This window comes from Mustela erminea, chromosome 6 (assembly GCF_009829155.1).
Source record: "Mustela erminea isolate mMusErm1 chromosome 6, mMusErm1.Pri, whole genome shotgun sequence".
NCBI classification, from domain to species: Eukaryota; Metazoa; Chordata; class Mammalia; order Carnivora; family Mustelidae; genus Mustela; species Mustela erminea.
Genome location: NC_045619.1, coordinates 64,801,217 through 64,818,321, shown reverse-complemented (window position 1 = coordinate 64,818,321; position 17,105 = coordinate 64,801,217). Strand labels below are relative to the sequence as shown.

The 17,105-nt window shown below is 40.5% G+C and overlaps 1 protein-coding gene across 4 annotated transcripts in view; it reads right to left on the bottom strand.

Annotated features, from left to right (window-relative positions):
• Positions 1-17,105, bottom strand: part of TMTC1 (transmembrane O-mannosyltransferase targeting cadherins 1) — a 263,017-nt gene that overhangs the window by 208,670 nt on the left and 37,242 nt on the right. For all 4 annotated transcript variants that reach the window (XM_032347548.1, XM_032347545.1, XM_032347546.1 and 1 more), the window contains one exon: positions 15,467-15,673. In XM_032347548.1, the coding sequence (XP_032203439.1) occupies positions 15,467-15,673 (207 nt within the window). The remainder of the gene's footprint in view (positions 1-15,466; positions 15,674-17,105) is intronic.

Sequence of the window (17,105 nt, the reverse complement as noted above, 5' to 3'; positions counted from 1 at the left end):
TGGCAATTTCCTACAAAACTAAACACACACACACACACACACACACACACACACACCATGGGATCCAGCATGGGATCCAGCAATTGCACTCCTTAATATTTATCCAAAAGGGTTAAAAACTTATGCCCATACAAAAACCTGCACACAGATATTTATAACAGCTTTATTCATAACAGACCAAACTTGGAAGTAAGCAAGATGTCCATCAGTAGGTGAATGAAATAACTGTGGGGCATCCAGACAATGGATTAGTCAGCACTAAGAGAAATGAACTATCATGCCATAAGAAAGCATGGGGAAAACTTAAATGTATATTATTAAGAGGGAGACACTAATCTATAAAGGCTGCATACTGTATGGTTCCAACTATCTGACATTCTGGAAAAGGCAAAACTATGGAGACAGTAAAAAGAGCAGTGGTTACCAGGGGTGGGGAGCTGGGAAGAGATGAATAGGGGAGGAGAACACAGAGGATTCTTAGGACAGTAAAATTACTCTTTAAGATATTCCAATGATGAATCCGTGTCATTGTACCTTTGTCCAAACTCCCACAATGTACAACTCCAAGAAGGAACCCTATGTAAACTATGAACAATGGGTGCTATGACATGTCAATGCAGACTCATCCTTAGTGACAAATGTACCAGTCTGGTGAGTGATGTTAATAATGGGGACGCTATGCATGTGTGGGGGCAGGCTGATGGGAAACCTCTGTCTCCTCCTCTCAACCTAGCTGTGCCCCTAAAACTGCTCTAAAAAATTAAGTTAAAAACCACAGGCACTGACTAGTGTACCACTGTGACCACAATGAATTGCTTCGGCATGCCCGCAGTGAATGGTTTCACAGATATGCATGAACTCTGCTGAGGTGGTTTTTTTTTTTCCTCATGTATGTGTTGTTTTATTCATCATTATTTCCCTACGAGGCACAAAACAGGTAGACAATAAATAATTACTGAATGAATAAGTGAGTCATCAATTGAATGATGAATGATGAGTTGAGAAAATAATATTGGGCCATCATTATCAGTGATAGCTTCCAATTCATTTCTCCTTTATCTTAAGAGTGCCATAGTAGGGTTCTTGATTTCTGTTTTAAAATCTCTAGTTCATGTTTGTGTTTTCTGAGGGTCAGCAAGTTATTTCTTTTTTGAGGTTCTCTTGGTGGTGGCTAGTTTGACTATTGCCTACAAGTGCTCAGTGGGGACCCTCGTGATTGATCAGCACTCAGAGCTCATAATAAGATATCTGGACTGCCTGTGTTTCCGTGTTTCTAATCCAGGATAGTAAATGGTCCGTTTCCCAAAGTATTCATTACTGTTTTGGATTTCCATAACAGCAGATTCTTAAACAGCAGATTCTTCAGGGACAGAACTCTTTTTCTCATATTCATTACAGGGCTTTAGTTGAGTATCTTTACATTCTTTCTTTCTTTTTTTTTTTAACTGAATTGTAGTCGACACAATGTTACATTAGTTTCAGGTGCACAGCACAGCGATTCGATTCAACTCTGTACTGTATGCTAGGCTCTCCGCAAGTGTAGCCACTGACACCATACAACACAATGATGATACCATGGACTGTATTCCCTATGCTGTACTTCTTATCCTCATGACTTATTCATTCCAGAACAGGAAGCCTGAACCTCCCACTCTCCTTCACACATTTTCCTGTCTCCCACCACCACCCCATCCCCTGCAACCATCAGTTTGTTCTTTGTATTTATGGGTCTGTCTCTGCTTTTGTTTATCAGATTCCACATGTAAGTGAAATCCTATGTTTTTTTTCCTTTTTCTTTTCTTTTTTATTATGTTCATTTAGCCACTGCACAGTACATCATTAGTTTCTGATGTAGAGTTCAATGATTCATTAGCTGCATATAATACCCAGTGCTCATCACAGCACATGTCCTCCTTAATACCCATCACCCAGCCTATGGTATTTTTCTTTCTGTCTTTCACTTAGCACAATACCCTCTAGGCCCGCCCATGTTATTGTAAATGGCAAGACTTCATTCTTGTTCTTAGTTGAATAATATTCCAATATACATTAACTTTAGAAGTCCCAATCGCAAGTCCACAAAGCAGGAGCCCCTAGGTGGCTCAGTGGGTTAAGTGTTCGACTCTTGGTTTTGGCACAACCTATGGTCTCGTGGTCATGGGATCAAGTCCCAAGCTGGACTCTGCACTCAGTGCAGAGTCTGCTTCAGATTCTTTCTCCACCTGCCTCTGCCCCTCCCTACTCATGCTCTCTCTCAATAAATAAAATCTCAAATAAATAAAACCTTTTTTAGAAGTCCACAAAGCAATACTATTTCTACCTTTCTCTCTCTCTCTCTCTCTCTCATACACACACAATCTATCTTTCAAAAATGTCACACATAGAAAAGTTTCCCTGAAGAGCAATACCACTATCCAGCAGAAAATTCAGCAGATACAATAATCAGAGACCCAGGACTGCATCTATAACTGAACAGCTAGCTCACTGTTGCTTTACAGAACTTTGCTTTGCTTTACAGAAAAATGGTATTCGATGACTGCTTCCTGATGAAATGTGACACATCCCACCTAGCATTTCACTTTAAAATGAAGAATAGTTTTCTCAAAAGTGCTAAGCTGGGTGCTACAAACAGCGAAATCCCCTGTAGCACCAGCATGATGAGGACATGGCCAAGAGCCAACCCCAGCATCATCAGCGCCCAACATGTAAAATGGCTAAAGCCACTTGGGCTCCATGAAATGCTGGAAAAAGGGGAATAGGTTGATTCTCCCAGTATACTTCTGCCTTCCCCACAATAGTCCTTTCTAAAAGCTTCTTATAAATCTTTCCAGGAAACGCTGTGAAGGGCCTGACCTTGCTAACCGATATAGTAGAATCAAATGGATGTGTGTTCAAATCCTGAATCTTCCACATTCTAGCTATGTATCGATGTGAAAATTATGCAACCTCTGTGAGTCTGACCTTTCACATACATGTAAATGTGGTGGGAAGATCTACTTCCCAAGCACTTGGTGACAATTAAAAGTTTCTTTCCTGGCTTGAAATAAGCAATCCATGTTGGCTCTCTTTCACCTCCCAGTGGAATGGACAATGACTACTTAAGCCAGAACTCTCAAGACATTGAAAAGTAGCACCACAGATATATTAGGTAGACAGCTTATCTTCCCCATGCCCAAATACAGAGACTGCATTTTCAGATTTGTGCACAAGTGCTAATTGGAACTGTGTTGTACTGGGCCTCATGCTTTAAATATTTCATGTCATTTCTAAGAACTGATTATTCCTATTTTATGGATATGGAAATCACTTAATCCAAAGTTTATACTGCTACTAAATGAGAAATCTGGGACCTAAATCCATTTGGTGTGACCCCAGGAGCCATGCACCTAACCACTGAGCACACCACGGCTCCACCAATATTAAAAGTAAACGAAGATGGAAATTCTAGAGTCACTTTTGGGGGCAATTGCATCAATAGAGGCCTTCATATCAACATACTATTTTCCTCATGGGAAAACTAAACTGTTTCTTATTTTCAAGCTTGAAATCTAAGTTAAATACACAAATTTGGTTAGAATTTATCTTGGCCACACACAGTGAATACCTGGCAGTTAATAGCTACAGTCTGACATTGAGCTGCACTTGCTGTATCACTTAGGAAAACGTCGTCAACACTGGGCTGCAGAGCTTCCAATCGACCATGCCAGGAAAAGATATTTGTTTTGCATCTGCTCATTTTCTTTGCCAAGTAGAAAAGCAATTATCTGTGCCAATACAAAACACAACAGCTGCTTGGACACAATACACATAAGAAGAAATGATTATTTTAATCAGAAACCAGAAATCAAAATTATATCAAACTTAGCATACTGAATGCATAATAGGAAGGGATTATCACCTCTGTGAAGTTACCATTAATTTCTATTCTTTAGAAGCAAATCATAAATCAAAAAGGCATAAATCAATTAACAGGTATGGATAAATGGTAGAGCCTCTCCCTACCACAGGCAAATGCACTCTTAAGGCTCCGGCTAACTGATCTTAAATATAAGAATTCTTCCAAAATTACAAAAATGTGTAGAGAAAATTTTATATGAGGTACAATCTTTACAGATAAAGAGAAAATATGGAGCTTTCACAGATATGTAGGAGTCAAATATGTTAAAAATCTCAGAATTACTGCTTTGTCATTCTCAAAAGTATACAAATAACATCAAATGGTTTGAGCTTTTTAATCTTCACTTAAAAATTATGCTCCATCCAGCTTTATGCTCAGACTTCTCGTATGCGTGATCCAAAAAAACAGACGAGCTTGCCCTGCACCTGTTGTTGCCCTTCCTTAGGCAGGAGTCAAAGTCCCCTGGCATCTCTCCCAAATTCCTTGTGACAGGCTCCTGCCAACCTTCTCAGCCTCATCTCCCATTACTCGAGTCCTGAGCTGCTTATTACACACACGTGCACACACACACGAACACAGACACACGTGCACACACACACATACGCTCCGCAGGTGCGCGCTGCCGCATTCTCCCTCACGCTATACCTTCTGCCTGGAGAGCCGTCCTGCCTTCAGTTCACTGGCTCACCTGTGACAACGCGGCTCACATCAGATTTCCCTAGCCGACATGCTATGCGGCCCTGCATATCCCTCCTACGGTGTGCAGGTATCTAACTGCACTTACCGCCACAGATGACCTTATCTATCTGTACAACCTCTCTCCTGGGCTGTAAGCACATCGACGCTGGGCCAATCAGTCCCCCTTTTGGGACCCTGCAGTCAGGACCCAGTGAATCTAGCCCCTCTTCTGCGGAACTGAGCTGGGAGGCTGTGTGAAGCTAGGACTGAGGCAGCTCTACACTGAACAAAATAAGAAAAACTAGTCTTTAAAAAGACGTGAAAAGGAAAACAACACGGATTTTTTTTTTAAAAAAGCAAGAGACCATGAAGCCCCAAAGAGGCAGAAAATAAATCTGCTGACTTTGCCAGTTTTTGTGTCCCTAACAAGTCCAGGCTCAATTTCCATACTGGGGTGCTGGTACATTCCAGTGTGTCCTTCTAACAAATGCCTCAATTTGCTGAAGCAAGTTTTCAAAAGGCTTTGTTCTTTGCAAGCAAATGATCCCTAAGACATTTTTGTATCAAGTGTTTAATAAATGTTTATTAATGAAATGAATCAACAAACTGCTTCTGCATAGATAGCAGCAGGAGTCAGCTTCCAAAGGCATGGCACTGATTACAACTAGGACAACTGAAGGCAAAATTTGATATTTTCCCATATTGATAGTTTTCATCAAGACATCTGACTTAAGTTCTAAAGACTTCGGGTCATCAAGAATTCAAGACGGAAAAGGAAATGACAAAATGCACATTAGCAAAATGTCCTCCATTGTCCATTTAGTTACTCCTGAGAGCCCTGCATGAGGTCATTTCTCCATGCCGTCTCCTTTCACACTCAACCCCCTTCCACCTGCACACGTGTCCATGGAAGACACAAAGAGGAACAGCGACAGCACAGACTCATAAGGGTCTGGCCAAAACAGGCCTCACAGAGAGTTTCACATGACTGGAAACCAGTCCACCCTGTCTCCCTTATGTTGTGTCACAGGTAAGAAAAACAAAAATCCATGGGAGTAAAGTAACTGGCCCAAGGACCCCAACAAATCAGAATCAGAGTGAACCCAGTTTTCCCACAAACCAGGCCAAGGCTCCTTACACTACCCAGAGGTGCCTCTCATTTCTTTACATACACAGTCCACCCTGGGAAATAAACTCTTCCTTTACCAAACAAACAAATAAGCAAAAAAACCTATTAGCAACCCTACATTGTTGAGACTTTTCACAAACAGCACAGAGGGACAATGATGACAGTTTCAGTGTTCAAGACATCATGTTCTCTTGAACCAAGAGTTCTCAGCTATTATTGTACCTGTATTTTCTGCTTAAAAATAACTGGAGATTGGCACTCAATCTCAATTTACCTGAAAGGTTTACCTAACCTTTGCAGCTGTAAATTACACACCATAAAAAAGAGAGAAACAAGTTACATGAGGATAAACACACAGCCTTTCACTGACTGCATGAAAACCCAAACTGTAATCAAACAGATGAATTATTTATTTTTAATTTATTTTTAATTTTTAATTTTTTTAAGTACTCTCCACACCCAATGTGGGACACAAACCCACAACCCTGAGATCATGAATTTCACTCTCCACTGACTGAGCCAGCCAGGTGCGCCTAGACAACTTTTTTAAATCAAAAACATTCACTGTTATTGCAGTACAGATCATAATTCTTTTCACAAAGTCATATTCCTTTTACACTGACAAACAAAAATTACTTTAAGAGCTAAATGCAAAGTATGAAAAACAATCTATGATAAAGACTTAACTGTCAGGAACCCAAAGCTCTACCACTCAAAAGCTGAAATGTATTATTTATCCAATTAGGGACTGAGGGTATGTCTCGCTCTTAACATGAGACAAACATACTTCCTCCTCCCCTCTGTCCAGCTTTGGCTGGTTGTTTGGGTTTGTTTGTTTGTTTTCCTTTTTTTATTTTTTTCTAAATTATGATATATTAATTGCCTTCATTTCCTAAAAATCCATACTTATGTTCCATTTAAACACTTTACCAATACTTTTAGAGGTTAAATCGTTACAAGCAAATCTTTAATGCCAGGCTTCTCATGGAGACTGCTGCTTTTGGTGATTTCAAAATCAATACGTATTTTCTACATTATATATAAAGTAATAAAGATCACGGTTTGAAAAACATGAACGGCATTAAAAATTCACAAATCTACAACATAAAACACGTATTCCTATATGGCTGTCTGATCACCTACCTAAAAATACTGATAAATTAAGTCTTTATTATTTTTTTCAACCTAATGATTTGTTTACTAGAGCAATGTTTTATTCTGTAGTAATTCTAAAAAACCAAAAACTCTGAATTTTAAAAAGTCAACTGTTAGTCTCATAAACTAACACATCTTTGAGACAATTCATAATGGGCATGGTATTTATCAGTCAAGAATTAGTGTTAACACAAGAATTCTATCATCCTGCTAAACTTCAGTGAACTTTCCATGAGGGGTACAGGAATATTTTTCTTGAATAATCATTTCCCTTTAAACTACTGTAAACTCATGAAAAAAGAGAAGACAACTAAATATCACAAGTAAAAATCAAGACTATCCCATTTTCTTTCATAAATGTGAATGTGCTAAAAAGAAGATTTCTAAACAATATTTCTTTCACATTGGCTTTGGCATAAAACAAACAAGAGGGGGAAGAGAAGCAAAATCCTAGCACTACCATTAATGAAAAGCTATTTTAAGCTCTTTTCCTACATAAACTCATTCATTCCTCACAATACCCTCATGGGGTAGGAATCGGCAGGACTGCCACCTACCTACAAGGGAACGACAGACACAGAGAGATGAAGTAAGTGGCCAAAGACTATATACGTGGTAAGAAGTGGAACAGAATTCAAACCCGGGCACTCTGGTCTGAGCCCACGGTCTTTGTACACTGTCTCCCTCATAGGTTTTACTAGGAATGAAAATTGTAAGCTGCATAAAACCTGTGACCCCATCTCTGGCGGATGGTTAAGTGCACACTCCATGGGAGTGACTGTGGTTGACACTGATTTTGAAAAACATTGTGCTTGCTTCTAACAAGGGAATTTTCAATCATTTTTATTCCCACAATTTCCACTCACAAGGTCCCTCCAAATACATCATATGTTAATAAAAATTTTTTTTAAAAAGTCCCTCCAAACTCTTCTTGAATTAAAAAAAAAAGTTTTTCTCAAGTATGTACATTTTTAAGATTCTCTTACATTCACACTACAAAACATATGACCAGATCAAAACGTGTGGCAGATGATTTTCAGAACAACAAGCTGAAAATCCCACCTAATTATCTGCAGCCACCATGAACGGATCACTGGGCGTGGTGGCACAAGATTCCCGTGAGTTATTTATATACACCTTGAGTGTTTACAATGGTAAGATGAACTGATACTGCTATTAGAATCACTCTAAAACCTCTCAGCAGGCTAACACTTAGAAAGATAAAGAGAAAAAAATTATTAAGCTGGATGTCAGTAGCATTAACAAAAAGAGCAAAGAAAGCAGTAAACTCCCTAAACATCCTAAGAGCCCTTGCTGTGCTCAGAGTAAGAAAGGAGAGCTGTTCGGTGGCCTGGAGACCACCCAGCCTCTTAAGCACACAGGACAGAGGTGGAGAGTTCCACACAGGGGCTGGTGAGGGGCTGGAAAAGCAGGAGGCCTGGGATCCTCTTCTATGAAGAGCTTATTGTGGCAATGACAAAACTGCATGCCAACCAGAAATGCCTACATTCTGATAGTTTTCTCTTTCAACATATGTCCCTGTGCATCCAGTTGGAAAGCAGATGCCTAAGCTTGATTGCTCTACACTGAGAAAGGAAAGAACTTATCATCCACTGACTGAAATTCCCAGGGGATCGAAGATTGCCAAGAATCAGTACCCAATCAAGATTCAACAGAATGAACCAGGGGCTGTCAGCAGTTAGGAACTCTACCAACTGCCATCCATAAATTAAAAGGAATTTTGCCTCCTTAGCATGTGATTTATTTGGAAGAAGCTTTTAGTGCTATGTTCTGAATGAATCCAAGGAACACTTTACTGAAATGATCCATTTTAGTGCAGAGCTCAGTTCAAGAACCAAAGCAGATTACAATAAGCTTTCAGACAAACTCATCAAGGTAATTCCTGCCTCACCACATACTCTAGGTCTGGTTGAAAAAGAATGATCTCGCTCAAAACTAATGGTTAGGAAACAGTAAGAAGAAAAAACAATTCTTTTCTAATTCTGTATCCACACAAGAGAATACTTTTCTGATAAGTTCCATATTTCGGAAAAGCTACTTACTCTAAAAGAATCTGAAAGCCCAGCTTGGGTAAATCGATCCTACTAATGAACATTAAAGGTACATTAATGATAGTATCACAATAAACGCACTTCCTAATTAAGAAATCTGACAACACAGACTTAAAAATAACTTCTTAATTTACGTTTTAATTTTTTTTAATAATTTAGCCTCTTTTTTTAAAATTTATTTATTTGACAGACAGAGGTCACAAGTAGGTGGTGAGGCAGGCAGAGAGAGAGAAAAGAGGAAGCAGCTGAGCAGAGAGCCCGATGCAGGGCTCGATCCCAAGACCCTGGGATCACAACCTGAGCTGAAGGCAGAGGCTTTAACCCACTGAGCCACACAGGCGCCCCCATTTCAATGTTTTTAAAAGAAATTTCTCACCCTTTCCATCACTCCTCTAGCAAAATACCACCATTTGTTCACCCTTCCCAGTAAAGTATTTCTTTCTCTACAGGAAGACAAATGCCTCCAGCAATCACTCACTTCCTTTCTCCAGTGCCTCACATTCAATAAGCATGTGTGCAGTTCACCGACATCCAAAAGGAGCACACAGTATTAGCAAAAGCTATGGTCAGAGCGCTATGTTAAAAAGAAATGGACAAACTATGAAAAAGCTCAGGGTATATGGGAAAAAAGTCAGAAGAAGTATCATTGGGATATTGTGCCCATAGGATAGGTTGATAGTGGACAGTTACACAGTTGTTACATAATAAATAATTTTAACAATAATTACGCTGGCTGGTTTGGCTAGTGTCTTTATAAAATGCAGCCCAAGAGTCATTGCTTTCCCGGATCCCTCCACCCATCATGTGCCTCCCTGAAGTAAGTCATAATGATCTGGAAGCAGCCATCCAAGAACAACTAAAAGACCAAAGAATTTACACACCACTGAGGAAGAGAGAAAAATTCTCTAGCAAAATGTGGCCCAGTTCATCTTTAAACAAAGCAAAGTAGAAAAAATGATAAATAGCAACTGAAGAGAATCTGCAGTCTCTTCATAATAAAATCTTACTTAACATCTACTTTCATGAGGTGATCTGTATTCTTAACATGGATTCATTTGAGGCTCACGCCTGCATTACGAGATTTTAAAGTAGGGGAGGGGATTTACTACTATGAGCCCCCAAACTTCACCTGGAACTGCTGGATGATTTTCCATGTAGACCTATTAGTTAACGCCACATCTCTTTCACTCAGTCGTTTATTTTTTTTTTTAAAGATTTTATTTTTAAGTAATCTCCACACCCAATGTGGGGCTCGAACTTACAGCCCCAAGATCAAGAGCCACATGTCTTCCTGACTAAGCCAGCCAGGCACCCCTGGGCATTTCATTTTGGAAAGCAGCAGATGAATGAGACTAGAAATGGCTCATTTGAAACCAGTCAACAGAAAAAGTGTGTAAAACTGGGGGTGAGAGGATACAAAAGAGAGCCCAGTTATTAGTCAGATATAAGCTTTCAACAGATTTTTTTTCTATCACTTGCAAATCACACTTCGCTAGCTCACAAAGTTCCTCTCAAAGCTGAGACTATTAATAATGATCTGCAACACACCTGCCCTATTCACAGGATCATATGTGTGGATGAAAGTACAAAATCCCACCTCAGGAGTTTAACAGCATTTCTTACTTTGGGGGAAAAGAGTGTAATGCAAGGTCTACAGAAATCCAGCATTAAAACGATACTTAAAAGTTCAGTTACCCATTCCGCAAGTGAAGGTCAAAATATTTATGTGCCTCCCTAAGTCCCCTGAATTTAATTACCTCACAAATTCACTTTAGTGCCAAACTGTTGTTCTCCAGTCCTAAACCTGCCTTAGTTTCTGGATTTGCATACCTATGGGTAAGGTATTTACAAGAAAAACTCTTAAGACCCAATGAAGTGAAAAAATTCTAACCACTACATTGCCCACAAAGGTAGAAAATGAGCTCATTTTAAGTAAAAATACCATGATCATCAGCCAGCCAAGTTCCATGAAGGCAGGGCTGAATCTGCTTCACCACCATATTCCTCACACCAAAAATGGTATTGAGCACTGAGTAGGCACTCAGTAAATAGTGTTAAATGAAGGACCCCTGACGGATCCAGCTGGAAAAAAGAGGAAATGACCAAGAACTTATTGAGCCAAGAATTGTTCTTCAATGCCTAGTGTGACCATTGTCATTTAAAAATGAAATCAATCAAGTATATCATGAAAAGTTGACTATACATAGTTATATATAAATGTTGCTATGAGTTCTGAAGATAAGAATTCACTGAACTTTCCAATGTGAAAAAGAAAATGTACCCACATGTGAATGAATTTAACATAATAAAGAAGATAAGGGAAGGAATATTTACATACAAAACATTCCTCAATTCACATGGAGTAATTCAGTAAAACACAGTATCAACTGAAATCTTATCTGACTCCAGAGCATGTACCCTAAGTGTGAAGTTTTCTATTGCACTTTCTACCCATGAGTCAATCACCAACTCACGCAGAAAAACTGGTAACTGAATAAATGTAGTAGGGTCTTTTTTTTTTCTGGGTTGGGATTTTCCCCTATGTGTAATAACCTCTGAAAACAGTTTACATCATAGTGTTCAGCCTAATTTTTTGTCAGACTAACGCCATCCACGCAGTACAAATGTGTACTAGCAAACAGGCTCAAAGTTCAATCAAAAAGCATAAAAGAAAACCCATCCTACACAAACATCTCATGCCCTGCCTGCACCCTGCAGGTTCACCATTTTCATGATGCCGCCTGCTGTCCAGAAACCCACACAGGAATGAGAAGGGTTATAATATGAAACTAGCAATCCAGACAAGGCCGGCTGCCATGCGCTGACCGGCCACCTGTGTGCCTGGCTCCTATCGGTCTGCATCTTACCTGTGCTATTGCTCTTAGTCCTGACAACCAAGTGGAGAGGAAAGGGTTATTCCTACTGCTTTCCCCATTTGCAGATGGGGAAACATAGGTTGAAGGAGATCAGAGAACATGTCTTTGTAGGAGCCGTGACTTAAACATGGTCTTGAGACCTTAGGAACTAGGACAGCACAACTTCTTGGACTTTTATTTGCTTTACCTGACCAGCTTCTGACAAAAGTTCATGCACCGTTTTCCAAAAATAACTTTAACACTAATCAAATGTATACTCAAAAATATAATACCTTTCCTTTCAAAAGAGGGAAAATTTATGACAACTTTCCAAAGGAAGGAAAATAAATGGTCCATCTTGCCCATAAACATGGTAACTTAGTAAAACTCTGACCCAGTTTCAGGTGTGCTGTATACTGCTCTTCAGATACCACTGTTTCTAAAATAATACCCTGGTGTTCAGGGTTTTAAAAAAAAAAAAAATGTAACCTACAAGAGAATGTCATCTGATTCAATGTGTTAGCCCCAAACCCCATCAGAGCAAGTCAAAAGGTGCTTCATCGACAGTCTAAGAACGATTGCAAGAATCTTTCCACCACCTGAGAGTTCAACAGAGAAGTGCACTCCACATCAAATGACACAGGTGTCCTGCCTCCTCCCCTAAAGCCAAGTCCTCGCCTGGAACCCTGGACTTGCAGAAGATGACGATTTTAAATTTTTTTGAATTCTGCAGACCAGTTATTAAGTACATCCATTACTGAAAATGAAACTTAAAATTTTAAAAATCATATTAAAAGCAAAGGTGATAACCACTCAAAGCTCATCACTTCCTAATTGGTTTACTTCGTTTTACTACTAACTCTGTGGTCTACGAGGCAGTGGAAATACTGCACAGTGGTGGGCTCTAACACATCTCCCCCTAACGCCATGGTCAAGGGTGTCACATATGTAGCCTGAAATGAGCCATGGTAGGAGTATTTCTAGGACATCAGCAAACGCAGCATTCCCCTGGTATTCCTCATTCATCCCATCCCTTTCTGCTGCCATGTCTTCCATCTCTCCTCTCTACAGTTTGTCAAACAGAATGACAAGGCTTGCAACAAGAACTTACCCACATGTACACACAGCCACCAAATTTAAAATAAGAATGAAAACAAAAACCTAACACACCTCCAGATAACAACCTTCTCCACCATTCCTTCATTTATTTAAAAGATTTATTTATTTGAGAATTGAGTGGGCAAGCCCATTTAAAAGACTGATTTATTCATTTGAGAGTAAGCAAGCGAAGGAGAGGGAGAATCCTGAAGCAGACTCCCCACAGAGTGTGGAGCCCAACACAGGGATTGATTTCTTGGCCCTGAGATCATGACCCTGAAACTGAAACCAGGAGTCAGACACTTAACTGAATGAACCACCCAGGCACCCCTCCACCATTCCTTCATTGTCAAATTTACTGAAAATTATTCTTTTTTTTTTTTTTTTTTTTTTTTATTTATTTGAGGGAGAATGAGTGAGAGAGAGCATGAGAAAGGAGGAGGTCAGAGGGAGAAGCAGACTCCCCAAGGAGCTGGGAACCCGATGTGGGACTCGATCCTGGAAGTCCAGGATCATGACCTGAGCCGAAGGCAGCCGCTCAACCAACTGAGCCACACAGGCGCCCCGCTGAAAATTATTCTTTCTGTGATTAATTCCAACACTTTCTTCCCATCAGTTTATTAATTTAGTCATTTCACAAATATTCGAGCAACTACGATTAGCCAGACACTGTGAAAGTAACCGGGGATATGAAAGTGAGTAAAGTCTAATATGGTCCTTTCTTCATGAGAGTCACATGTTGAAGCCACCTTGAAAGTCTCCATATTCTATTAACTGCTCTTCTTTCTCCTCCTTGGCCTTTCTGTCTTTTTTTTTTTTTTTTTTAAAGATTTCACTTATTTGAAAGAGAGAGACTGAGAGAGGGAGATTCAGAGGGAGAAGCAGACTCCCCGCTGAACAGGGAGCCCAATGCAGGACTCGATCCTGAGACTCCAGGATCATGACCTGAGTCAAAAGCAGTCCCTTAACCAACTGAGCCACCCAGGTACCCTTCCTCCTTGGTCTTTCTTTAAAAATTAACAATTTCCCTAAAATTCTCTGTCTTCTTTTCCTCCACGGCCCTCCATTAAAGTCAAGATTTCCCCAATGATATAGGACTCTATCTTATCTCTCTTTTTCCTTCCACAGGAATTTCATACATTTTTGTGATTTCATCCCCCCCACCCCCAAACTGTCAGAAAACCTACTCTCCCCTAGCCTTTCCATCTCAGTTACTGGTACCACCATCCACCCAACTGTTGAAGCCAGATACCCCCAAATCCTCATTTCCTGCCTTTCCCTTACTCTTCTCACCTCTCCCCTTCATCCCAAGCATCAGCAAGTCCTGTAGGACCTACATCCAAAAGATGTCCCAAATCCAACACAGTCCCTGTCACCCTTGGCCAAGACCCTGTTTGTTCACACAGTCTGTATAGAAGTCTCCAAACCCTCCTCTGCTTTATTCTTGCCCCCTTACATCAAGCACTACAAAGAAGCCAGTGAACATTTTAAAAAAGAAATGTGATCATTTCTCTCCACACTTAAAACAAATAAGAAACCTCTAACGTCTTCCTTCTCCACCCAGAATAAAATCCAAACTTAATTTTATGGCCTACAGGACCCTTCATTATCTGGGCCTGGCCACTCCCTGACCTCACCTCTTCCAGCTCCCACTTGCTCATTAGCCCAAGTCTGGAACCTTCTGCCCAGATCTTGGCAGGTCTTTGCAGGACTAGCTCCTCCTGTCATTACAGGGATTCTGGAGGCCTTCCCTGACCAACCAACCCCAATCTGGCCAGGCCAGGCCCGCCCATCACTCTCTATCACACCGTTCATTCCTTGCTAATAATTTAGACTATGTCTTCTTCTACTGGAAAGGAAGCTATACAAGAGTTCAGACCTTGTCCTCCTTATTTACCAGGACATCCCTGGTGCCTAGAACAGTGCCTGACACTTGACAGATGTTCAGTAGCTACGCTGATGAGTGAATGAATGAAATGAATGAATGAAGCAAAATCCAAAAACACAGACAAAAGTGGGAATAACTGGAAACCAAGCCTCTGAAATGAGAGTTTTCTGGGACCGCGCAGAGGAATAAGAACTGGAATCTGAAGTGGTAAAATGTTAACAGGATGAATCTCATTTCCATCTTTATTAAATTCTGACTTGCCTGTGGTTCGAACTATTTTAGACACAACCTAATTTAGTGAGGGGACCTGTTCTGATGAATCTCTGTTAATTTGCACGGCTGGGTGAAAGGAGGACCCCACCCTCCCAGAGTGCCTGCTCTTCCATGCAAGGCTTTTCCCTAGGGACACAGTCAAGGGTCTGTCCTAACTGAGGCTTCTCAGACCCACGTCCCACCTGGGGCTTCCAAATCAAGGCCCAGAGCGGGGCAGCTACTTGCTGCTTCCAGCGACTCCTATCTTACCTCATCTAATATAGGGAAAGGAAGAATGAAGAGGAGGAGGAGGGAGGGAAAGGAGGAGAAAGAGGGGGGAGTCAGGAAACACTCACTGGGTATTTTACTTCTCCTGCCCAACCCTGGCTACCCCAGGTGGTGCTGGAGCATGAAAATGGCCCTGGGGAGCCCTGTCAGTACCTCATCACGGACCACATGGCTCGAGGAGACACTGGGAATCCACTGCTCTTGGGTTCTGGCGGCGATGGGGAGTGGCAACCACCCCAAGCTCCTCGGTGAGGAAATCGCTGTTGCTTCCCATTCTCCCGGTGAGGGTGCACAGGCAGAGAGGAGGGCTGAGGGCTCGCAGGCTGCTGTGGGCTGCGTTGATGGATGACCCCATTGCTTCTAATTGTGTACGTGGCAGTGAGGGGAGAGAAAGTCAAACAGAATGATAAGGCTTGCAACAAGAAGTAACAGTCCCCTGACCCACTCCCAAGTCCTGTTCCCTGGAAGCAATCATCCTCAAGACTTTTAGGTTTTTTGTTTCCGGTATATATCACAAGGTTTTAAAAAGAATACAATTATAACGTTTTTTTTTAAATTTTAGAACTTAGGTTTACTTACTACTATAGAATACTAGGTTTCAGTCTCTCTCACAAGGTTGCCAACACTCACATACACATGCACACACACACACACACGCACACACACTCACACCCCTCATCCTCCAGATAGATTTCTTTCAAAATATTTGATTGAAGTGGTATTCGGGATTTACATAATTATGATCTTGTAAAATATCATTCATAGCTGATCTGTCCAATGTACCTTGGTTATATTTTCTTTCATGAATCCTCTGAAATAGAATTCATAACCATCAAATGGGCAAAAATTAAAATATCTGACACTACCAAGTGAAGCCCAAAATGGGGAGCAAAGCCAAGGGGATTCTCAGACAAGGGCTGCAACTGTTTCAAGTCCTCTAGTAGAGGACGGGGCGAACATGTGTCTATCTGTGGTTCCAGCAACTCCCCTTCTATGCCTGAGAGAAACCCACATGTATTTGCGCGCGCACACACACACACACACACACACACACACACAAAATCCATTGCGGCGTAGTTTACAATAGCAAAAATGGTGCAAATAACCTAAATTCCAAATCCAGAAAAGCAGATAAATAAATTGTGCTATTTAAATACTGTACAACAATTAAACCTAACGTACTAGAGCTACACATACCCACGATGTACCTCAAAGTCCTAATGTTAAATGAGAAGCAAGTGATACTACTGACTTAAAGTTTGAAAATATGTTAAAAATACACTATTTGATACTCATTGGTATATACCTACTAAGTAATGGCATATAAATAATTGTAGAAATGAAAAGTGACGAATGCAGGATGGTGGTTACTCTCAGAGAAAGAGGTTAGGGACTGGAGTCAGGGAATGTTATTCTCTGCATGTTGGAAATGATATCCAAATTCTTAGAAAAGAAATAAAAGTACAAAGAAACTTAACTCTCAGGAGCTGATCTTTCACTGAAAATATTTCTTCCTGATGGTGATGTCAAATCAAAGAAATCCCACTCCATTCCTGTGGCCCAATCTTAAAATTTAGGAATAAATTGTCCTTCACATAGAAGGGCTTCCAACATTCATTTTTGTTACTATTTCTTTCTTGCCACCTGAATCGTATGATAAAAGACCTCGAGAACAACCTAACGCCAAGATGTTTATTCTAAATGAACAGATAAAGTGAGAAGATAGCCCTAAGAGTTTGCACAAAACTGCATGTGTATATATTAAATTACTGGGAAAAGGGGACATGATTCC